This window comes from Camellia sinensis, chromosome 2 (genome assembly GCF_055761805.1).
Source record: "Camellia sinensis isolate YWXY chromosome 2, ASM5576180v1, whole genome shotgun sequence".
In the NCBI taxonomy this organism is placed as follows: Eukaryota; Viridiplantae; Streptophyta; class Magnoliopsida; order Ericales; family Theaceae; genus Camellia; species Camellia sinensis.
In genome coordinates, this window is record NC_138962.1 from 108,222,142 (window position 1) to 108,247,699 (window position 25,558).

A 25,558-nucleotide genomic window follows, 5' to 3' on the forward strand; every position below is an offset into this window, starting at 1 on the left:
ATGAATAAATGCCGCCGACCCAATTTGACTCACTATCACGCCTAATGCGTATGACATTACCCCAGAAATGACACGAGCCCTAGGGATTTAACACCTCCACCGAATCAACCATCAAAAAAAAAAAAAAACGAACTCCACCGAATCGCGACCGTTTCGATTCTCACCCAAAAAAAAAAAAACCCCAAAACCGAAAACCGAAAACCTTCCCTATCTTCCCTCTCCTCTGTGCAACAACAAAACAAAGCAAGTTGAGCAATTTGAAGATCGAACAGAAGCCATGGGAGTGCCGGCGTTCTACAAGTGGCTGGCGGATCGGTACCCTCAATCGATCTCCGACGTGGTCGAGGAAGAGCCCAGGGAGCTCGTCAACGGCGTCTTCTTCCCCGTCGATATCTCCAAACCTAACCCTAACGGCATGGAGTTTGATAACATGTACCTCGACATGAATGGAATTATCCACCCCTGTTTTCATCCCGAAGGCAAGGTACGTATCCTATTTCGCAACTCCAAAGTGTAGAGAGACTGTTTCACTCTTTTTCTTTTTTACTAGTGAATTTTGGAGGTGAAATCAATTCAATGAGTTGATCCAGAGAGAGAGAAAGTTGGGTTTTTAGGCTTGTCTAGGGTGTATTTAAATCAATTTCAAATTTAATTTGGTTTGACCAGTCAATATTAGTTTGTGGATACAAAAATTGTATTATTTGTGCTAAGATTGTCTATAGCTCGTGCTTGTTGTAAGCATAAACAAGTTTTCTGAATCGTTCAATCTGCTGTATCTCTCACTCCTATGTTCATGATACCAAATCGGAGATTACAGTCGTAGTGATGACTTCTTTCTGTTCCATGTTTCAATTTTCTTGTTTGTTTGGTATGCCCTGACAGTAGAACACTTGCTAAGATTTTTCTATTTTTTAGCGCTGAAAATATATTATTTACGGTTGGAAGTAGTACATTGGAAACATATACAACTATAAAGAAATAGCACAAAGATGTTAGAAACTTGGACATAGTTGATTGTTTCTTTATGCTAAGTAATGTATGATGGATAATTCATTAGAATTCTATAAATGACTTTTATCCTTTTAGACAAACTCAAGTCTTTGCTTATTAACTAGATCTTGTTATGATCCCACATCGATTAACAAAGGCAATGACCATGTGAAATGTGCATACAAGCCTCTTGGGCACCCTCCCCTTGCAAGCCAGTTTGCAAGGTTGAGTTATACTCAAAGATCGTAATAGAAGCCTAGAAATGTAACTAGACACAAAAAAGATTTTTGTAATGGAAACCATATGAAAATCTAAGTCTTAGGGTAATTTATCAAAAAAACAAAAAAGAAATCTAAGTCTTAGGGTGAATGTAATGACTCTAGTAAGGGGTAGAAGTTAAAAGTATTTTAGGAGAACCATGGTATCTCTTTGTTTGTGAAGTTTTTTAAATATTGAAACTCGCAAAGTGTAGAGAGATTGTTTTACTCTTTTTCTTTTTTACTAGTGAATTTTGGAGGTGAAATCAATTCAATGAGTTGATCCAGAGAGAGAGAGAGTTGGGTTTTTAGGCTTGTCTAGGGTGTATTTAAATCTATTGCAAATTTGAGTTGTGTTTGACCAGTCAATACTAGTTTGTGGATACAAAAATTGTATTATTTTTGCTAAGATTGTGCTTGTTGTAAGCATAAACAAGTTTTCTGAATCGTTCAATCTGCTGTATCTCTCACTCCTATCTTCATGATACCAAATCGGAGATTACAGTCGTAGTGATGACTTCTTTCTGTTCGGTGTTTCAATTTTCTTGTTGTTTGGTATGCCCTGCCAGTAGAACGCTTGCTAAGATTTTTCTATTTTTTAGCTCTGAAAATATATTATTTACGTTTGGAAGTAATACATTGGAAACATATTATTGAATCTAATACAATAATGTTGTTATGTTCCAACAACTGTAAAGAAATAGCACAAAAATGTTAGAAACTTGGACATAGTTGATTGTTTCTTTATGCTAAGTTATGTATGATGGATAATTCATTAGAATTCTATAAATGATTTTTATAAACTCAAGTCTTTGCATATTAACTAGATGTTGTTACGCTCCCACATCGATTAACAAAGACAATGACCATGTGAAATGTGCATATAAGCCTCTTGGGCACCCTCCCCTTGCAAGCCGGTTTGCAAGGGTGAGTTCTACTCAAAGATCGTAATAGAAGTCTAGAAATGTAACTAGACACAAAAGATTTTAGTAATGGAAACCATATGAAAATCTAAGTCTCAGGGTGAATGTAAGGATTCTAGTAAGGGGTAGAAGTTAAAAGTATTTTAGGAGAACCATGGTATCTCTTTGTTTGTGAAGTTTTTTAAATATTGAAACTCGCAAAGTTTTACGATTAATGGTAATCCCTTCAAGGCTCAGTAGATCATTGCAAAGGTGATATTATCTAACAAACCATTGCCCAATGGTATTGTATGTTAAGACAATGTATTAAATGAAAAAAAAAAAAACACTGTATGAATAAAGAAATGCAAATGAAGAAGAAAAATATTAAGGTAATTATTAGAATTGACAAAATTTATAAGCATTGGTGATTCAAAGAGCTTCAATTAGAGATAGCAATGGGTGTGGGGAAGGGGGCTCCCAATCCTCTGACCACCAAAGAGGACTTACACCCAGCCCTTGGCCTAACCTAGGAGGCAACATGGAAACAATTGTATTTGCAAACTTCACATTGTCTTTGTTTTTGAAAATATGAAAAACAAAAATGGAAACCAGAAACAAAAAAATATTGAAAATGAAACCTAATGGGCCCTAATCTATTTTATTTCAATCTCTTCTTTGTATTTTTAAGCTTCACTTATATATCATAAATTGATCAACAAACCCTAGGACTATCAATATCCACGAGAATTTATTTGCTAAAGGTTGAAAACAAAAAAATGATAATTAATGAATCTAGAACTCAAATTAAGTAGCATTGGAGAGCTCTTTTAGAGTGATTTCTAGCAAGAGATCATTACATGATGACTGATTCTGGCAGTGATGAGGTGAGCTACATAAAGTTGAACACAATGGTGTGAGAAAGAGGTATATCTTATGATTAAGAGCAAGTATGAGATTCACACAAATGGATGTTTCATATAGTTTACTAGGGAAATTTTAGATTTCTATTGTAGTGCATTTCTCAATGGCTGGCGCATTTTTCACAATTTACATGTATCATGTTTGGATTGGGGTTTATTTTTTTTGTAATTTGTTTTCTCGTTTGTATTGTTCATGTCATTTTCATAATGTGTATATTGCTTTTGTTGCTTCCTCCCCGCCTCACATTTCTCTTGGAATTTCAATATTTTTTTGAAATCTAAATGATAGGGAGGCTAATGACTTTAGCTTCTTTGTTGACTATATTCATGGTGTTTCTTTGCAGTGTGGTATTATTGATAGAATAGTGTGGATCATTTGAGGTTATTTTTTTTTATAATTTTTTCTTTCATAAGCTTATTGTTAATCCCTATGTTACTTGAAAAGCTGATCATTTTGGTACATATAACAGGAATGGGAAGGGGTACACTGTATGTTCTAAAATGGGGTATGTAGGCTACGTTACACGGGCTCTTTGGAATTTCAGAGGTACCCATGTTAACACGGCACGGCACGACACGACACAACACAACACGGGTACGAGTGTGGGATACGGCTCTTTACAAATGAATATGACTATATTTTGCCCTAAATACAGAAGAAATGAAAGAGGAGAGAGCAAGGAGAACCTGGTCGATGACTTCCCTCTGGTCGCCGACTTCGATCTTGTTTTCTTTGATCACTTCGATCTCGTTTTCTTCAATCTCGTCTTCTTTATGTCTTCTTCTCTGTCAATCTCCTTTTCTCTCTATTAGTTGATCCATCTCCTCTTTTCTCTCTCTCTCTCTCTCTCTCGCCGATCTATTCTCTCTCTCTATATATATATTGTCGATCTATTCTCTCTCTCTCTCTCTCTCCCCTTTTTAACATATAATAAATAAATCATATAATTTGTTATATAATAGTAAATCTAATTAAATCATATATAATAAAAAAAAAATCTAATAAAATCTATAAAAGAAATTATCTAATTTTTATTTATTATTTATTTTAACATAGTTTGTTATTCCTTATTCCTTATTTGTTATATTTTTTATTTATTTATTATATATATATGTCAATTAAAAGTAAAAAAATAAATTATATAGATACATTAAAAATATTATCAATAAAAATAATAAATACGATAAAAAATAATAAATATATTTAAAAAATAAATATTTAACTCATATTTATGTAGTAAATATATTTAAAAGTAAACATTTAACGTATGTATCCTCAATTTTAGTTTTGAAGCGTCTAACCCCTAGATATGCACTCTCACCCGATACTAACAACTGGGTCTGTGTAACGTAGATGATAGGAATAGACTTTGTAGATTACAGTATTAAATTTTAAGGTATGATGCATGGTAGCGGTATCCTTGTTCTTACCTTGTACACATCATTTACAAGGATTGGTAATTTTAAAATGGAATTTTGAAATTTAATTGGAAATCTGGGTGAATTGGTCACGTGCTTTTAGCAAAGTGGTGATGAAACAGGCAACCTTCTAAATGATAGATATGACATCTAAGGTGATTCATCATTTTTTATGGTGTGAATGGTTGTGAGTGTAGGATTTTGTGCCAAAAATGAAGATCTTAACACTACTAAAATTAGATTAATGCATGAATGCATTTATGGGAGGTTGAGTTGTTATTTCTTATGGACTGTATCAGAGAAAGCTGTATGGGACTGTTTGATCATTCGGATGACATCCAATCAATTTGTTCAACAAAATTAGTTGATGAAATTTGAAATTTGTTGAGATCTTCATTAAGTTGTCAAAATACCTGATGAAACTCACCCTGGTAACTTGATGAAACTCGGGAAGACTTGATGAAACTCACCCTGGTAACTTGTCACCAAACATATATTAAGTTATCAAAATACCCTGAAATCTACAGAATTACATATTTGTCTATGATTGTGAGCTTTTCTGGTTTTCTAGATGAAAGATATTGTAGTCATTGGCTTTATCCAAGTGCAATAGAAATTAGTTTCCAGTCATGTCAGATCATGGGACCCGTCAGTCCATTGTTGAGGCCCACATGGTTGTTTCTCTTCTTTTTCCTTTCTCCAAAAATAATCTTTGTGAAGTTGATACCCATCATATAGTTTTGAACACACTTGTGGATTTTTTTTTAATCTATATTTTTAAATAGTAGGAGAGAAGAATATTATTGAATAGGAGATGAGGATAGCTATGATTTTTTTTTGATAAATGAGTATTGATATGGAATACGGATGAGACATCTTTCAAAAAGAAATCTAAATGTATAAGCAAGAAAAAAAAGCCAGCTAATAAAATGCAACTTTACCATTACGGACATATGTTACATGGACTTGGGTACGAGTATTGGGTGCAGGGGTGGGTGCGTTTTGTTGTCCAAGTATCAAACCTGCCTAAACTAAAATCTTAAGATATTGGATATATATATATATATATCCAAAAGTTGGGTATGAGTATGGGAACATGTCCTGAACACCTACATATATTGCATATTGTATAATATTTTTAAACAGGATGATGTGAATTATTTTGAAATGTACTTGAAATTAAATGGAATTTTTTGAAAAATACAGAATTTCTATATCCCATCCATGTTAGAGAGGCAATAAATATTTCTCTACTAGTAAATGTGGGCCTTTTCTTCTTTCTTCAAACATCATATAAAATTAGAGGATCCAAGTTTCTAAATTGGGTATGGGTGTTGGACACAAGGGCCACATCCTTTCGCTTGTCATGTCTGGTGGACACGGGTACTATGGAGGAAATTTAAGAGTTCATTTAACACTGCTACGGACAAATGGAAGACCATGGGAAGTAGCCTGGGAGCATGGCATGGGCCATTGAGTACACGTAGTGCCATGCCGTTGTTTTCCTCTCCTCCCTCCTTGATATTTAAAAGAAATGGAAATGATTGACCCATAAATTTGATGCCTACATAGCACATTGAACACATTACAAAAAACATTTGCAGTTTTTTTTTTTTTCGTTCTTGTTTCTCTCCATGGCCAATTAGCTATAACTCCCTTCTTCTCTAAAAATAGAAAAAGAAAAATAAAACAAGATGCTAACCTTGTGAAGGCTGGAATATAACAATGTCTCTAATTCTACTAACTGGGGACTATTTTCTGTCGGGCACTTTTGAAATATTACTAATTGGTCCGTACATTTGGATTGATCAATTATGGGCTATGATAAGATTTATGCATCTTGTTTAAAAACCTGCTTAACGTCACTTTTGTGCTACTTGGTTATGTTGAGAGATCTATGTTGATTTATTTGGTACTTGGCTTATTTTTTGATCAATACTTTAGTTTGTGTTACCTGTAATGTTGTTGAGAGATTTGTTTTGGCCTGATTGGTACTTGGGTTATTATTTTGAAAAAAGGACTTTAGTTTGTCCTACCTCTCTTTCTCCATCTTTCTGTTATTTTGTCATGATTTTCATAGTCTACTAGTGTGATTCTGAAGAGACATTCTTTTCACATGCAGCCTGCACCTGCCACTTATGATGATGTATTTAAATCAATATTTGATTACATTGACCATCTATTCTCATTGGTTCGCCCAAGAAAGCTTCTTTATATGGCAATTGGTAAGATATATTTTCTCAGGTGTCTTATTATCTTCCTTCCTAGTTTCCACGTAATCTTTAATGTTTGTAGATGGGGTTGCTCCGAGAGCCAAAATGAATCAACAACGTTCCCGGCGCTTTAGAGCAGCAAAGGATGCTGCTGCAGCAGCTGTAAGTTTCTCCTACTCATGTCATGCTTAATAATAGAGAAAGTCGGTAAGTATCTATACTTTTGTTTCATCTTTAGGAAGCTGAGGAAGAAAGATTGAGAAAAGAGTTTGAAGCTGAGGGGAGAAATCTGACTCACAAAGAAAAGGCTGAAACATCTGACACAAATGTCATAACTCCTGGCACTCAATTTATGGCAGTGCTCTCAGTAGCACTTCAATATTATATACAGTCTAGGTTGAATCACAACCCTGGTTGGCGGAGTACAAAGGTTCGGTAGACTTATTCTTAGATTTTTCTTGTTCCCTTCAAGATCGGATAATTCCTTTCCTGTGGGGTAACCCCTTCTGGTTCTCTTTTCCGATATACTTCTGGCTTTCAGGATACTTTCTGTGTTAGTTTATTTATGGGGCTGCATTGGGTGATTATTTGAAGGTCATTCTTTCTGATGCAAATGTTCCTGGTGAGGGTGAACACAAAATCATGTCTTATATTCGCCTACAGCGTAACCTTCCTGGTTTCAATCCGAATACTCGGCATTGTTTATATGGCCTGGTGAGTGTGATTTCTTGTCCTTGTTTTTGTTAATGATCTCATTAATCCTCTTCTTTTCTTGCTTTCACTTGCTATGTGCTTAAAGAGGTTTGAGTGTTTTACATATCCACTATAAAATTGCAATTTATTAAGTTCTAAATTAATGATATAGTTAATCTCAAGCAGGATGCAGACCTTATTATGCTTTCTTTAGCGACTCATGAAGTTCACTTCTCAATATTAAGGGAGGTTGGTGGCTGCTCTTAAAACACTCCTGTATCCCTGACTTTTTGGTTAGTTATGATTGATGCCAGTTGCCTTTTATTTTTTTTTGGCAATTGTACAGGTTATCACTTTTCCTGGACAGCAAGAAAAATGTTTCCTTTGTGGTGAAGCTGGTCATCTGGCTGCTGAGTGTCGTGGTAGGCCGGGTGGCCAAGACACTGTTAATGGGAAGGTGGTGGACAACACACCGATTCACAAGAAGAAATATCAGGTTGGATATTGTCATTCTGCCTTCTGATGATTCAATTTTAAGTAATTTTCTTTTTGTTTGCCACATACTCTGTGTACTGTTATTTATGAGCTTATTTATGCCCTGGGCAGTTCCTCAACATCTGGGTGTTGCGAGAATATTTGCAATATGATTTGGAGATTCCCAACCCTCCTTTTGAGATTAACTTTGAGCGATTGGTGGATGACTTTGTGTTTCTGTGTTTCTTTGTTGGCAATGACTTTCTCCCACATATGCCGACATTGGAAATTCGTGAGGTATGTTTCTTTTAGATTTTAGCATAATAGAATTAGTTCTCTCTTTTCCAATGAACAAACTGATTACAACATTGTGGTAGAATCAAAATATGCTATAATGTTGATGTTTTCTTCCTTAGTATTGGAATTTCTCTCTTCATACTGCAATTTGCTAAGAAAAACACACTTCTTTTTTCAGGGTGCTATTAATCTATTGATGTCTGTCTATAGAAAGGAGTTTGCTGCTATAGGTGGTTATCTTACTGATGCGGGTGAGGTAATATTCTTCTTTAAATATTCTACAGTACACAATTCCTGTTCTGTATGTTGTATGTGTTAGTTGCAGATGCAGATGTTTTTACAAGCATAGTGCATAAGGAATGTACCTAGGATGATTACAAACTTGAAACCGGCCCCTCTACATTAACTCAAGGATCCAAGATTCAGAGATTGCTAATTGAGGGATCTTCTCTCCCTGCCACCTGGCTATTCTACAAATCCCAATATTCAATATTGTCAAAGGAATGACAATTCATCTTGTTGGAGAGCTCGATATAGATTGTTGGGCTCAGTTTCTAACAACTTCAGCTTTTGGGACTAGTGATGATCTAACATGGTCAATTCTAAGAGTGTCTGAAATCTGAACGGTGGGTTATGTAAAACCTAGCCTAGGCCTGGTTGATAGCACCGCACAAACTGAAACAATAAAAATACAGCTTTCTCATGTTGGTTTTGGTTGGTTTATATATATATATATATATTTCTGAAGGCTTTCATTGTTCAACCCAATAAGTGATAAATGGTGATTGAACTGCAGCATTTCTATTAAATTAATGGCATTGAATCAGCCAACTATCAAGGCTGTTCTTATGATTGGCTCCTTGCTGCCTAATAAAAAAAAAGTTTATAAAGCTTCTACTAGATTTACAGAAGCAGCATTGTGTTGAGTTAATTGTGGGCAAAATTGTATAACATGCATTCAACCTCAACTCAACAAGTCTTAGTCCAGTTACTTGGTGTTGGTATTTTGCATGAATTTGTTTTCTCACGTTGCTTTATAAAAACCAAATTTCTCCAATTGATTATATTAAAAAAACATATACTTGGTTAAATCCATGGGAATTGTGTGTTCTCTCACCACCTCAAATCATGTACCTCTTGAGGTTTCTTGTCTTTATGGCACATTCAACCTCTTATATCACTCCTCCTCACAGTGCATTAGTCGATCCACAGTGCACATGGATGAACAATCTCAAACTATTCTTCTTTATTTGATTTTCAACAGGCGTCTCTTCTAACTTCCACAGGATTTTTTTTTTCTTCTTGTTTTGTCTATTCTGGCAACACCACTTGTATAACCACTTGTCTATACAAAATTATCTACACCCATATCTTGAACATGTTTCTTTGTAGCCAACATTTTTGTGTCATACGATATAGTTGACCTTATAGAACTTGGCTGCAGTACAATATACATTTTACAATCATGTAACACTCCTGAAAGGCTGTAGACCTAACGTAGAACCTACAAAGGGTGTTGGTCGATTAAGACAGAAGGATGGTGTCTTGGAAGTCGAAATCCACTAAGGAGTGTGTCACAACTCACCTGCCAAATGGTAATCCAATAACTGAATGATGGTTATTTCAGTTGTCACTTCCCAGTTTAGCCTGAGCCCAGTTGGATCCACCTTGGATTGATAATGTCCACAGCAGACACACACAGTGAAGATAAAATCTGTGTTGTTAGGATTTGGATTCTAAAATTTTTGGACCGGTTATGTTGATAATGCAATCAAAATCATCTTCTTTCTTGGTGAACACTTGGAATTGCTTTTTGCAATTATTAATTCATGATAGTCATTTGGTAACTTGATTTTGCACTTATTATTAAGTTGAAACATCTGGTATTAGGTTGGAATATCTGCCTCTTACAAGCTTGTCCTGAAGTCTGTCATTTACTTATTCAGGTTTTACTGGACAGAGTGGAACATTTTATCCAGTCAGTTGCAGTCTTTGAGGACCAAATCTTTCAGAAGCGGTCTCGTATACAGCAGGTGCTTCCTTATCGTATATCTCTATTACTCTTTCTCATTCCTTGAAAACCTAGAATATTTAAGAAAACAGATGTAAGCATTTATTGTAAAAAGGAATGGCATTTCTTGAAAAACTAGGATGTTTAAGGAAAAATAAGATTACAGAGTATTGGTGCTCAAGCACTGGACCACAGTGCAGCCTATGAATTAGTTGTCTAGTTGGGTTACTAATTATTATTTGCAGCTTTATTTTGCTATACTGCAGCATGAGGTTATGGAATTATCATTTAATCCACAAATTTCTTGGAGTTTTGATGACTGGTCTACTACTTGTATCAAAACAACAGTAGAGTTCTTCTATTCCTTTATTTCCCCCCCTTTTTTGCTCTAAGTTTATAATGACAATATTTAAGTTAGATATTGAAAACTTAGTTATGCATACCAGGGCAAGGGCAAGGGCAGGGGAGCGATGTCATACAGAAGTATCTAAGGTTGGCAGTGGCTATGGGAGCATGTCTATATTTTATATTAAAAGAAAATATACATTCTAACAATTATTAATTTTTGCCTAGTTATAACATCTGTGTTGAAATATGAATAAATATTAGAGATTACTATCAACTACAAATTATCTTTGTTAAGTATAAATAAATATTATGTAAATAAAAAGTACTAGAAAAAGTTTGAGTTGTTTTTCTTTTGTTTCTTTGAGATTTGTATGGTTAAGAGGTTCTATCTCAATTAGGAGCGAGTTTCTTTCTTGATGAGAGTTGTTTCTAACAAGTTTCTTACTTAAAGAGTACATAATCTAGTTTCTGAGTAAGAAACATCACTCAAGTGTAAAACATGTGTAAAATTTAGCAAATATATTAGATCACATCTAAAAACTGAACAAAACTCATAAAAATCTATATTGAATCCCACTAAATATGATTTTGAAATAAACCATGCGTATCAATAATTATTTTCAAAGTTGTGAGAAGTGTAAAAACTTCATGACTCTAGTTTCCGCCGCCATGCTCCATTATACCCTACGATTGTGTCAGCGTCGTTACTATTATGACGGCTGCCGCCATTATGTGAAACCATGGTTTGGAGGGTACACATAAAAAGCCATCTTTTGCTTAAAAAGCCAAAAAGCCCCTAGGCTGTTGTCATCAGCTAAAAAACCTGAATGTCATTAACTTTTTGCACTGACAAAAAATTAGCTTTTTAGCAACATTTTACACACATTAGCTTTTTTAGATTTCTAATAAAAGCCAAAAGCCACGAAAAAACCAACCCCAAACCCACCCAACCTCTTGTCTTTCGTGGTTGTTTGACTGCTGAAGTTTAGTCTAAAGAAGTTGGAGTTGATTCTAATGGCAATGGTCAAGGTCACACGTGGAAATTTTAAAAAAAATGGGCACGACATGTGGGGGTACATGCAAATTATATAATGTAAAAATTAAAGGGGTATGTATATTTTTTGTTTACTAGATTTTTTTAACCAACAAAATGGCTTAAAATGATGGTCTAATCAATTATATACTGAGATCTAATTAATAGTTTAAAACTTTAGAAGAAAATGAAAAAATGACTTGTTAGACTTTTTTTTTTTTGTTTCATGGAATATGTCTTTCGCAATGCTTATGTGATAAATTATCTTCGCTCTATAACATCCTCTCCTCTCCCCCCCCCCCCCCCCCTCTCTCTTAAATGCACATACCTTGGCCCCCGTCTAGACAATTTCTAGGTCTGCCCCTGGAGATGGGGTAAGCAGTTAAGCATCATATTATGGATTGGGACACAATATGTTAGCCTACGAGAGCAAAGTGTTTGGGGATTAGGAAATTTTTATTGGTGTTTTGTTTGGTATGGAGATTTGTTTGTTATCTTTGAAGTTGGGTTATTATGTGAGTTGGGATGATTTTGAGCTACTGTTGCAACGTGATGGTAATAATATGTTTTAGGACATTCCATTGAGGAGAAATGTAGGATGGGGATGTGATGAGCTTCCACAATGCTTTTTGTTGGATTCCTTCATCTTGAGGTGTGTTTCGGGTGAAGTCCTTTTATGAAACATTATTAGTAGACGCGAGAGATTCTTTTTGGATAGGGGATTGGTTAGTTGGTGCCGCTTTGAAGGGGGCATTTTTTTGGCTTAGAATGTAGTTCACAAGAAGATCCTAATTGAAGATGAGGACATTTTACAGTCAATTGGTGTTGTACATGCAAGTGTGATAAGGTGAATGGGCCACATATTCATTATGGGGCGGTGAAGGAGTTGTGGGACATGTGCCTTGTGATGTTTGGGATTTCATGGGTTTTTATTAGAGGAATAGCAGACTTCTTGCATTTGTGGTGGGGTGGTAGAGCAGGAACCAAAGAAAGAAAGAATGACTTTTGATCTTCTTTAGGACATAAGACTCCATGTATAGACTGAAGAGCAATTTTATATGTTTATTTATTTGTGGCCAGGGATTTTTTTTAGTTGATGTGATGCATGGGTTCTGTTTATGCCGTCAGTGCATATCTTAATTAAAAAATCCATTTATTATTGGTGTTAATAAATTGTGGTTAATTTAATTGTTTTTTATATTATTTTTAAATATTATGTCAGGCTATGGAGAATAATGAAGAAATGAAGCTTAGAGCAAGAAAAGAGGTTTCTCAGGAGCCACCAGTACCAGTTGTGGACAAGGTTTGATTCCTCCTTGGTTTTATTGAAAGATCTTCCAAGTAACGAGCACCTAATTAAACTTTTTATGGTAAACTTTGATTGTGGACAGGGAGACTGATTTGATTGGGTTTTAATTGAACCAAAGTTGAAATTAATGATAGCTACATATTCATAAGCTTTTTCAAAACTAAGCTTAATCATTTCTCTTTTGGTTCCTCTCAGACTTTCTTTTGTCTAGCAATAAGAATGGCATTCATTATTTTACTTGATTTGATACATAATACTTAAGGAAGGGGAATTGATGTGGGAGAAAGTTTCTAATTTAGGAGATGGGTTTTTTATTTAATAAAAGATTATCCATTATACTGTAGGCTTGAAATATTTTGGTCATAGATCTTTTTGGAGCAACACCTATTGGAAAAAGAAATAAAAAGTATACTTCTCAAGGTTGGCAAAACTCAAATTGTTCCATTAATTAGTAAATAAAAAGAGTATAGTAAGAACTATGAATATTTTGTCGTGTCTCCATATCCTTGAATATGGGAGTTAGATTAATTGGACACTAGTTACACAGCTGCATTGGCTACTTGCATCCGTACCTAAGTAACATAACTGAAAAGCACCTTTCTCCCAGCACCAAACTGCACCATTATTTGCCATGTCCTTTCCTTTTCTTAGCCCTGGATTTTGCCGTTGATCCTTTCAGTTTTTTTGGGGGAAGTGCTTTCTTGATAGTCATTAAATGGACTAGTGAAGGTTGCAGTTGCTATGGAAATACTTGCCTGATTAAGGGTGTGTTTGGATCAAGCATTGTGGAAGAATTTGTGGAGGGAAAAGATAGGAAAAGAAAAAGGAATGGAAAAGTGAATGAAAGTACAAGCTAAGTTTTGTTAACATCTCAATTCCCTACTCAATTCTTGATCCAAAAATGGCCTAAAAGAGTTGAATGTTTGTGTATTTGCATCCCCCAACTCCTCCATTTTTCTCTTCTTCAGTTTAAGATCAGTGATCTTATTTCTTGGCTGCTTGATTAACTAATTCCAATTTTGGTTTTTCCATTAAATGAGGTGCATTGTCGTAGTCATTTGAATAAGCTATTGGATAGCTTGATAATCATTGTCGGTTCATTTCCTAACAACTTAAGCTTTGGAATCAGTAGTGGTTCAACATGGTATCATAGCTTTAGTTTTGAGGGGTTTTGGGTTCAAATCTCTTTATTTGCTTTTGTTTCTCATTCAAGTCTCTTCGTTTGCTCATGTTCCTTGTTTGCATTTACGCTTCTTTCTATGTATGTCTGCTTGCAACTTCACGTGCAAAATGAGGTTACATGAGGGAGGATGTTGGATGACTTGAGATACATTGTTGGCCCATTTCTGAACAGATTGAGCATGCTTTATCTACTTAGCTTTCCAATTAGCTTGGATTTTTGGAGCCTAGTTGTTTGTTTTTGTTTTTGTTTTTGTTTTTATTACTAACTTTTCTTGTCACTCATCTTTACTTTATGCTTTCCTATACCTTAGAAGGAGATTATTTATAAATTGTTGTTTCTGTATGGATTATGTTTTTTATTTAAGTACTTATCAAATAACACAAATTGTTATTGAGGTTGAGTTATGGTGGCCCACAAGGTGAAGGCAGTTAAAAATTTCAATGCTTTTTGCCCTCTTATTCCCTCACTCAAGGCAAGAAAAAAGAAAAAGAAATAGCACAGGCTATGAATGATTGGTTAATTTTGAGTTTGTTGTTTAATGTCATATGCGATGCAAGTGGCTCTATGGGTCTTAAAAGGTGACCTAGTAAGCATGGAAATACTTACCAGATGGTGCATCTGCTTCATACTGGGGTTGGACATGTCACTTGAACACATGCTAGACATGCATCCAAACATACCCTATTATTCTTTTCATTTTTATTTTGTTAAAACCAAACACGCTGCAAACAAGTGTGGACATGCACACCTGTTGTTTAGACTTGTGAATCAGATGTCAAGACCCAATGTAACTTCAAAGGAAATACAATGGGAATCTGATTGAAAGTAAAAAAAAAAGGAGGAATAGAAGGTTTAAAGTACAAACAAAAAGAAGAAAGATTTAAACCCTATTATCCAAAGTCCTATTTGTTTGAGAATACTCGGGGCTTTTAAAGTAGACAATTGAACCTTCTATTCCACACATATTAACACTGACATAATATGTTATTATTTTCATTTAATAGTTATAATTTATTGGTAATGCAAAAATGTATAATTTATTATACACATGTTAATATGTTTTTTAAGTTGATTGTAAATACTAAGTGTTTCTAAGTTAGACATTAAAGACTTTCAATTCACACTTATTCTCCAACATATAAATATAGAAAATAGTGTTAATTACATGGACCTCCCTTGTTTTTTGACAATTATAGGGAGCTTCGTTGTGGTTTATGAAATTACACTGTCCTCCCTTGTTGGATTTGTCGAGTGACGGAGATTAACAGTACGTGTTTGTGCAATTACCATTTTATCTCTTTACAAAACTGAATTTTCACCACCGTACTTATGACCAAACAAATACAAATTAAATTTTATATAACCAAAGACACCAATTTCATTTTTTTTTACAACACATCTCCACCGTCTGTCCCATCTAATCTCTCTGTCCTCACTTCTTTCTTCCTTCCCTACTTCTCTTGAAATCACCATCTCACAAGATCAGTGTTGCAAAAGGTGTGCCTAGGCGCAAGGCGCAGCGAGGTGCAGGTGCAGCACCTTAAGCCACTCAAGGTGAGGTGAGTTGAAGAAGGCACAGCGACTTGGCCAGGCGAAGAGAGGCACAAGTCGCGTGACTTTTGGGGCTTTATTTTTCTTGTTTTCTGATTGAAATCTAACGGTTCATATCAGTGTTTTTAAAGGCTCCAACTATATAGGATTACAACTCCGAGGGATATAGCTCAATACCTAGCCCCAAATACGACTGAAAATCCCTAATCGATTCATTAGAAGAAATCTTGCGAGGAAACCTTATGGTGTCTGAGTCTCTTCCCTTCGGCTTGTCTTGTCTTGTCTAGATCAGGTAGTTCTTCTTCTTCTTCTTCTTCTTCGATGCTTCTTCTTCTCCTTCTCTTCTTCTTCTTCGCTGCCTCAATTTTTTTTCCATCTGTCTCAATTTTTTTTTGGCTTCCTCGCTGCTCTCTGTTTTTTTTTTTCTTTCTTTTTTCTTTTGCTTATTCGATGTGCTGGGCTGGGTTATTCTTCTTCTTATAATCAAATAGAGACAATTGATTTTCTTTTTTAGTTGAGAATGTCATCAGGTGTGGCATCATCTTGCACTTGGAATTTTTAATTTGATGATATGACACCACTTTGTTTGCCAATATGGAAACATTGATTAGCTACATAATTTAGTTATAGTTTCCACTTACAAAAAGCTTCAAATGAACATCAACTTACAAAAAAAAAAAAAAAAAAAAAAAAAATCCTTTAAGCATTATTTTTTTTAGTATTAATTCATTTCCAATTTTTTTTTTTTTTTAGTTATAGTTTCAGTGTTTCACTTGCAAAAAGCTTCATATATATATATATATATATATTTTTTTTTTTTTGTTGAATGTGGATTATTTTACTTTTGAAAATTGGAATGCTATGTAATATGCTCTTTTATGGCTTTGAAAATTATTCTATAATTTGCTTTGGTTACTTTAAAAAAATAAAAATAAAATTTCCTTTCTTAGTACTTATATGCTATGTGAATCATTAGTCTATGTTAATTTATCTATTTTTAACTGAGACTGTGCGCTGTACTTCAATAAAGCCTGCGCCTCGCCTTGTGCTGAAGCCCCAAGAGACCTTTGACGCCTTGGTGCGCCTTGAGCCATTAAAAACACTGCACACAAGATTGTCTTTGTCTTTGTGCACAACTCTATCTTCTCCGCCTTTGATTAGTTAAGTCTCCTTGCGCAACTCCATTTTTGTCACCCTCAATCACCACCATCACCCAACACCATTGCGATCTATCACCACCATTAGCAATCAATCCCTCAATCACACTCTCTATGATCTTTGTCAGATATGTGTATAATTTTGCTCAATACAGATATACTCTTGAACATTCAAAAACCAGAAAGTAGAACGGAAGGGTGGTCTGTGTATGAGCAAAGGGAGGTTTGTGTATATTGTTCGCTAAGGTAAGGCAGATCAGTGTAGTTTCAGAAACCAGAATGGATGTCCGTTTATTTTTCTGAAACCTCGGGAGAGGTCCGTGTAATTAAGCCCTAGAAAGTGTTGAAATTTGTTATTATTTTCATGTAATAGGTTTAAATTTTTTTTTGTGTGTAAAAAATGAATAATTTGTTATCTTTCCATGTAATTGTGTAAATTTTTATATGCCTTCGTCATTGTATCTCAGTCATTTCCGTGTCTTTTATGTTTTTAAAATTTTCATGTCAGCATATTTGAATTGTGTCATATGCATGTTTTGTGATTGTATTAGTGTCTTTTTGAAGGCGGAGATAGTTGAGTTTACACTTAATACTCTCTTTTAGGCTTTTTAATTTTTAAACCCTACCAACACACAAGTTTTAATTTATTTGTGAGTACTAGGTGCTTCTAAAGTAGAAATTAGTACTTCCTATTTACACCTCTTTTCCAATATATATGCATAGAAAATGTATAATTTTTTATTATTTGTTTGTATCAGGTATAAATTTGTCATGTAAAGTTGATTTATTTGTTATTTTTGCCACATAAATGTTTAAATTATATATATGTTACTGATTTGTGAAATTTCTGTGTTGGCTTGTTTGCATGGCATCATACTTGTATGTGTATCAATGTTTATTAGAAGATAAAGGTAGTTGAGAAACTCTATGGTTTATTTTTGCCACATAAACCCCCACCCCCACCCCAAAGGAAGAAAGAAATTTCTATAATTGGTTCATTTTTAAGTTTTTAGATTATTCAATTAAGCCTTCTCTGTAATCTAAAAACAACCTATCCAATCTCATTAGAATTTCAAACACCTCAGTATTGATTCAATAAATTTGAAATTTCACTTCCAAATGTTGTGGAAATTGGAATTTATAAACAATTATTCTAGGTTTGTATATATGAATGCATCCTTTTTTCTTTTTCTCTTTTTGGGTGACAAATAGTGATCTCATCACTTCGGTTTCTTGATATCAAATCTTTGAATAGCCTGCATGTCTGCTTGTGCAATATGCACATGAAACACAATTGTATGGCTGGTTTTCTCTTGATTCAATATTAAGAAATTTGCTAATTTGCTCAGGTGAAATTAGGTGAGCCTGGATATAAAGAAAGGTATTATGCCGAGAAATTTGATGAATCAGACCCAGAAAAAATTGATGAAATTAGAAAGGATGCAGTAAGTTCTCTCTAGCTTTGCACAGTCTCAAAGAATGAACAAGTGCTAAAATTTTCATTTATATTAACATGTCTTCATCCTCTATATATGTTTTCCAGGTACCATGATGTATCAAAATAATGTAGGGGATGTCGAACTTCTTACTGTTTGTTGATGTTAATGTTTATTCTTTTGGCTGACTTGAATGTGCATTATGCATGCTGGTTTTTCCATGTTTCAATTATGTGATTATGCTTTTCAAAATTGTTCTGCTGAACCTTTGCTAGGAGAGTAGGTACAAGGTGTGCTTGTTCTGTGAAATTCTGCAAAGAATAATTGAAGAAATGTAGTCAAACTTGTAGGCATTTGGACAATTATCAGTTTATTTGGAGGATCTGTTTTCCCACATAACTTCTATGATTTTGTATTGGATTAGTTGATATATTTGAAAGAGTGGTAAGATCCTGGTGAAAGTATTTGAGATATGGTACTTTTTAAAATGTGAGTATGATGGTAATTTGTACTTGTATTTCTTCTTTTGAAGTTTGCTGGTACTCATTACAAAGCGAACTGGTCTTATTGATGAATTGTGATCTTGGTGGACTCCTGAACAATATTTTTTGTGCTTTGGGTTGTCTAAGGTGATCTAGAGTTTGGGAATTAGGATATCAAGGTTTAAGCTTAGAGAATAAGATGTAGGGATCGGAAAGAACAAATCTGGTTGGGCAATTAAAGTGCAGAAAATCCAACTAAGGAAAAAAGAGAAAATAGTTCTAGAAATCACTCCTAGAGGCTTTAGGCATCACACTTAGGGTTTAATTGCATCACACAATCTCAAAAACAGCATATTTGCTAGAAATAAATCTCTCAAAACTATTTTAAATTAAATTAGAAGCATTATATGACTTTATATAGACTTGGGAGATGTCCTTCACCAATTAGACTTGGCCGACTTCCTTCACCTAGAGGTATTGGGTCCATCTTGGTTCTTTTTCTGATTGCAATCTCTCTCTCTCTCTCTCTCGCTCTCTCTGTTGTGTAATGTAGGGCTGCAAACACCGAGCTTTGCATGGCTTGGCTTGTTAACATTAATCGAGCTTAGCTCGAAGCTCAATAATGATTTTTTTTTACAATTTTTAACATTATTTAAATATATAAATGTATTTATATATTATTTTAAAAATATATTATTTAACATATAAATCATATAATTATTCTATTATTTATACATATTTTTTATATTATTTAATATATAAAATATATTTATTTTATAATTTAAATAAAGACAAACAAGCCGAGCTTATTCGAGTTTGAGCTTAACTCGTTTACTAAATAAGCGTAAAAGTTAGGCTCGAGCTCGTTTATTTATTTAACGAATTGAGCTGAACTAAGACCTTAACGAGCCGAGGTCGAGAACAGCTCCATTCAAGAACAGCTCCATTCTTTTGCAGCCCTAGTGTAACGGTTGTGCCCCCTTGGCTCGTTCTCGAATAATTAAAAAAAAAAAAAAAAACTCTTAGCCAGCTAGGAAATACCTGCCAATATGAGACGTATTTACACACGGTGAAAGAGAGGGATTGTTAAGGGAAAAAAAAGAAAGAAAAAAAAAAAGACCATCGTTACTTTATAAGACAAATTTTGGGATGCAATGCATTATAAGGCTTACTTGCTTGAAATTTATCTTCTGGAAAGATTTCTGCTATTTACTTCCTGTTATTGGTGTGTTATCCCAACTACTTCATGTTACATATGATGATTCCTTTGTCACCATCTTGAAGGAGTAGCCAATTCGTTTCTTCCCTTACATTTGTGTTTTTTACTCAATTTTTTCCCCTAAAATGTTTTCCATGAATATCTTATTGTATGGCTAAGGATGCTCTCTTCCAAATTTAATTATTTTCTCACTTTATGGGTGGAGGTCTTGCCCTCCCCAAACCCTGCTTTATATGATTGCCACATCACGGGGTGCAATTAATGATCCGAAGTTATAATTGCAGGTTTTGAGATATGTAGAAGGTTTATGCTGGGTTTGCCAGTACTACTACCATGGTGTCTGCTCATGGCTATGGTCAGTTTTTGATTTATAATTCATTTTACTTGTGTATTCAGGAATACTAATATTCCGTTGTGTTTGTATATAAATATTAGTAGTAGTACATATGTCAATAATGAGTTTTTGTAAAGACATTATGGCCAAAGAAGAGGTTGTGCACCCATATTATGCAATATGTATTGTGTGGATTGGATGAGAAAACAGAGGGTTTTGGCTTTGTGTCTAAATGGAAGTCAACCAAAGCATGCTACAGATGTGCACTTTTATAGGATCTTATTTTTAAGATGACATTGGGACCAGGTAGATATGAGCAGATGCTTAATCCCCATCCCACCACACAGATGATATATACACCTGTTTAATTAAGGAGGCTAATGCTTGTTACTGTTTTATGTTGTGTAGATTGCTGCCCTTCAGTGTACTTGCATTTATACTAAATGTCCTGTTGTTGCTTCAGGTTTTATCCATATCATTATGCTCCATTTGCTTCCGATCTAAATGGTCTAACTGATTTAGAAATAACATTTTTCCCGGGAGAGCCTTTTAAGCCTTTCGACCAGCTAATGGGAACCTTGCCTGCTACAAGGTCCGTATTACTTTCTCACTCTGTCTCTCTCTCTCTCTCTCTCTCTGTGCTGCTGCATTTGGTACTGTATGAACTCATCTCTTTCATGTTACAGTTCTAGTGCTCTGCCTGAAGAGTACAGGAGATTGATGACTGATCCAGCATCACCGATCCAAGAATTCTACCCTTCTGGTTGTATTACTTGAGTTTTATAGTTTTCTAGTATTTCTTTTTGAACCTTTTTTTTTTTCCTTTTTGCTGCTCATTAATAGTTGCAATTTTCTTATTTGGATAGATTTTGAGATTGATATGAATGGCAAGCGCTTTGCATGGCAGGTATGGTGTTGTCTATTATCAGAAAATTTGTTGTTATGTTCCTATATGTTTATTACAAGTATGACCTGGACTACTATTGGTACAAGTTTTACAGATATTGTTGTTGGCTCATTCAAGCTATCTTGAATTTCTTGTGTGAATCAGGGCATTGCCAAATTGCCTTTCATCAATGAGAAGAAATTGGTTGCTGAAACAAAGAAACTGAAGGACACTCTGACGGTATGAATCATGGGATTCTTGCCTACCCTTTTTACTTTGCATTTATTAATTTTGTTGGGGTACATTATATGGGGAGTGGAATCGAACTCGTGACCTCGTAGTTACCTTGGGTTCTGGCCACTGGGCGAACCCCAATGGTTTTGTCTGCAATTTTTATTTGTTTTTTGATCGGCAAAACAGAAATTCATTGATAAAGTGAAAGCTGAATGAATACAAAGCAGCAATAGCTGAAATTAGCAAAAAGGACGGCATTCACACAATTCAATTTGCCCCATCAGCCGAAAGCAAAGTGTTGGCAAGGAACCAACACAACATCCCATCGTTTCATCAAAAAACCAAATCAAACACTACCAGCTACCCGAACAACCCCCTTACCCAATCACTTTTTTTCAGATTGAGATTCCTAACATTCTCAATATTGTTCATAAACTCTTGCACTGAAAAGCAGCCAGCTTCGACCTTAGATTTGACCCACATTGCAGTGTTAAGTTTGATTCTCTCGACCTGGGGTCTGACTCCATAATTAATTATTTATTTTTGGTTATTACACCAACAGAAGGTAGATCTGAAAGATCACAGGTTCTGTGGTTTTCTAAATTCGTTCAGATTCTCTGGGATCCTTCCTTTCTTCAAATGGAATTAGCAGAGATAGAATCAGAACCGGAATCAGACTGATTTCTGGTTTTTTTTATCCATGGGGGACTTAGTTTTGATGTATTGGGTGTATGATGTTTCTGTATTTGTAGAACGTTCAATTATCATGCTTGTCTTAATTCACGGTTGTTACTCTGTTCTTTTCAAACTTATCATTTGTGAATACATTTTGTTTTTATGCCTGAAGAACTATTCAACTCAAGTTAGATCATAATTCTATCTAATATCAGATAATTTATTTTATTTTTGTTCCTTTTGTTATATAATCAAATATGCTAATCAATGGTTTGATACATGTAGGAGCAAGAACAATTTCGGAATAGTGTGATGCATGATTTGCTATATGTGCATTATTCTCATCCTTTGGCTGCCCAAATTATGTCATACTACCATTTTTTTTGTCAGTTACCCCCAGATCAAAGATACCCTTGGCCAATTAACACAAATCTTAGGTTGGTTGAATTTCTTTGTTCAGTTTTGATAGCTGTGTTTAATGTAGGCATGGGCTGGTTTGCAACCTTCATATGTTGTGAATGTTTTGCAGTGGAGGAATGAATGGGCATCTTTGGTTATGTGGAAGGAGTGGGTGGAGGAATGTGGTTGTGTCCCCTGTCAGGGGATTGCAAGATATTGAGTATAACCAAATTTTGTAAGTTCCCTTTTGTTGTTTGGTTATTTTCTTTTTCCTTTTCTACTTCTTATTATTTGTGCTTCTGTTTATATATATATTTATTATCATTCACATTACTTTTTTTGTGTGAAAATTTAAAGATTACTTTCCTAAATGTGTGTCCATTTTGCAGAAATACTACCTATCTGAATCCTGCACACCATAAACACATCGCCGAACCTCCCGCAGGCATACACATGCCTGGAAAGGTGTGTGATACATGACATCTGGATACTTTCAAAGTCGCTTTTAGTAATCCTTTATTTTTTAGAGTGAATGCATAAGGACTCATTTATCAACTTAAAGATTGGAACGTAGTTCAAAAAAAAAAAAAGAAAAAAAAAACTTAAGAATGGAACCTGTTCCTCCTACATATGTTGGCAGATTTCTTCTCCTGATTTATCAATGTGGGGTACCATTTGCTGCTTTTCACTTGTGGAAACAAGTGGAAGGATCTTGAAATATTTCTCTTGTGAATATTTGTAATGAGCGTGCATTGCTGGTGCCGTTAGGTGGTTCCTTTTTAAACAATATAGTGTTTCTTTGACATATGTTTACCTCTGCAGATTTTAAGTCCTTTGGACATAAAACCCTTCCCTTTGTTATGGCATGAAGATAATGGTGGCCGGCGCCAGCAAAACAGAGATAGGTAAGAATGCATTTTGATTATTTTGGGATTGTGAATCTGCTCAATCTTTGCAGTATTTTATATTTTTTAATTTTTTTTGCATTCTATGTTAGGGAACCCATCTGGAGCCCAAAACGTGACTACTCTTGTAGTAATTTGAACTGGCATGGCCAAAAACTGATGTTTCATTGGGATAAAAAAGAAGTTAAATACATTTTTCATTCTCACATGGGTGGATCCTATGATGTGGGGAGGGGTTTTAAGAACCGTTGATTTTGTGATTATAGCATTCTCCAAATATTTTGAAAAAAGAGTTAGTTCATGGCATTTTAATGAATTCGAAAGAATTTGAATTGGGAAGTCGTATTCTATATGGAAGTTTGTATGTTTCTATTTGTGTCAAAGTTCCTAGATATTTAACTGCCCAAGCTGTCTGACTGCTTTTAAACTAGTTTTTTTAAGTCCTTTCTACGGTTGCAATCATGTTAAGATATTTAGTGTTTGTGTCATGTTAAGATGTGGATAGAAGAGATTTGCCAGCCAAACTGATCTATTTAAGAACCAGGCAAATATTCTAGAGACAAGATGGTCCAGGATTTACTTGGCGTTATCTATATTTTCATTTGCAAAACCATCCCAACTTAAAGGCTTAAATGGCCTGGTCACATTTCTGTTGTAAAGGGGTGGACATTAACGGCTAGTGAATCAGACAGACCAGTATTGCCTGCTAACTGGGATACGGCCTGTTTAACAATTAGGTTAATTATTTCAACACTGTATTGACTCAAACATGATTAGATCCAACTGGAACTCTTAATCAGATCAAGTCAAGATTTTTCACCCCTTGTCTTTATTACTTCCACTCATATTGAAGCGCACTTTCTTCACTCCCAATTTGCATTCTATCAGAAGTCCATAATTCATGATTCACCTTATGCATTGACACCGACATTAGTAATTTTGATTTCAACCGTTTTTATGATCAGAAATTGTTGATATTATGCTTTTTTGCCACTAACGACAACAAATCTTGACATACTTGTGATTTGCTTTTGATGGCTTTCTATTCAGGCCACCCATACTGGGGTCAATATCTGGTCCTCGGTTGGGAGAAGCAGCGCATCGTTTGCTTAAGAACACTCTGAATCTGAAACCCAATCACAACAATTATTCTGAATCATTTCAACAAACTCCATATAGGAATTCCCAAAGCAACCATGTAATAATTAATAGACCAAGAGCAGCTGGACCCTCTGGGTATGGAAGGGGATTCATTGACAATTCAAGTCCCTACTATGGAAATTATAATAATCCCCGAGCCATAACAGGTCCTCCTAGATCTGCGCCTTCTCAGTATGAATTCCAAGGCAACAGACAGAATATCAAGGCACAAGATAGATACTCAAGGGCTGGGATGTCTGCTTTGACAATTGATGAAGTCAGAACCAGGCCACAAGCAATGATGTCTCTGATGACGCCAAATTCAGGACAATTGCCAAATAATGGGAACCAGTTTGTGCAAAACATGGCTTCACTTCCATCACCACCTCCCAAGTGGATCAATAGACCGCCTAGTAGTTCTGGAATGTACTATGACCAACAACAGAAGTCAACAGCTTCAACATATGAAGCTCAAGTGAAGAAAGTTTATCAAGTGAAGGGTCTGGCGCCCCCAGAATCCGTCTGATTGAAGTGGTGTGATAGTATCATGTTTATTTTCAGTTCATGGGTACCCTCGATGTAATCTCTTCCGTTTGAGCAAGTTTATCAAAATCTCAGGTATCCTGCACTCTTTATGCCTAATTCAAGAATTTGACATCGACAGATCCAGTGAAGACGTATCATCTTCTAGTGCAACAGAAAAAGAACTGCCTGAGCAAATCAACAATTGTATACAAGAGCAGGAGTGTCGGTTTGAAGATCAAATTTTCCAAAATGTTGTTCACCCAATTTTTTTTATTCCTTTCCAAGATGTGACATGGATTAAGTAGTGTTCCCATAGAATCAGGAGGAAAAAGTGGGAAATTGCACAGGTTGTACTGTTGTACCATATCTGACAATATAACAACCCCAGCCTCTTCTAACTTTCCCTTATTTGCTATGTTGTTGAAGAGGAATGTAAAGAAATGTACACTCTGGGCTTTAGATTTATTCTGTTATAATTTTAATGGCAGGTTCTTGTCAGGAAAATTGAGTAATGTTCACATTTTCAATTTATGGGAAAGAATTTGATCGATACAATTTGTTAA

General features: G+C 35.0%; 1 protein-coding gene across 2 annotated transcripts; it reads left to right on the forward strand.

Annotated features, from left to right (window-relative positions):
• On the forward strand, positions 1–25,558 carry XRN4 (exoribonuclease 4). Of its 2 annotated transcripts, none has more exons than XM_082915412.1 (22): positions 1–484; positions 6,614–6,716; positions 6,787–6,866; positions 6,943–7,134; positions 7,299–7,418; positions 7,584–7,646; positions 7,744–7,893; positions 8,004–8,168; positions 8,347–8,424; positions 10,115–10,201; positions 12,783–12,863; positions 18,110–18,205; positions 20,182–20,252; positions 20,695–20,823; positions 20,918–20,994; positions 21,098–21,138; positions 21,283–21,357; positions 22,312–22,463; positions 22,556–22,660; positions 22,815–22,890; positions 23,248–23,330; positions 24,381–25,558. In XM_082915412.1, exons 1-22 carry the CDS (start codon positions 278–280, stop codon positions 24,994–24,996), a joined length of 2,847 nt encoding a protein of 948 aa, XP_082771538.1. In that variant the 5' UTR covers positions 1–277; the 3' UTR covers positions 24,997–25,558. The 2 variants fall into 2 exon arrangements, with proteins under 2 accessions (XP_082771538.1, XP_082771539.1); XM_082915413.1 differs by having other exon boundaries at positions 22,417–22,463.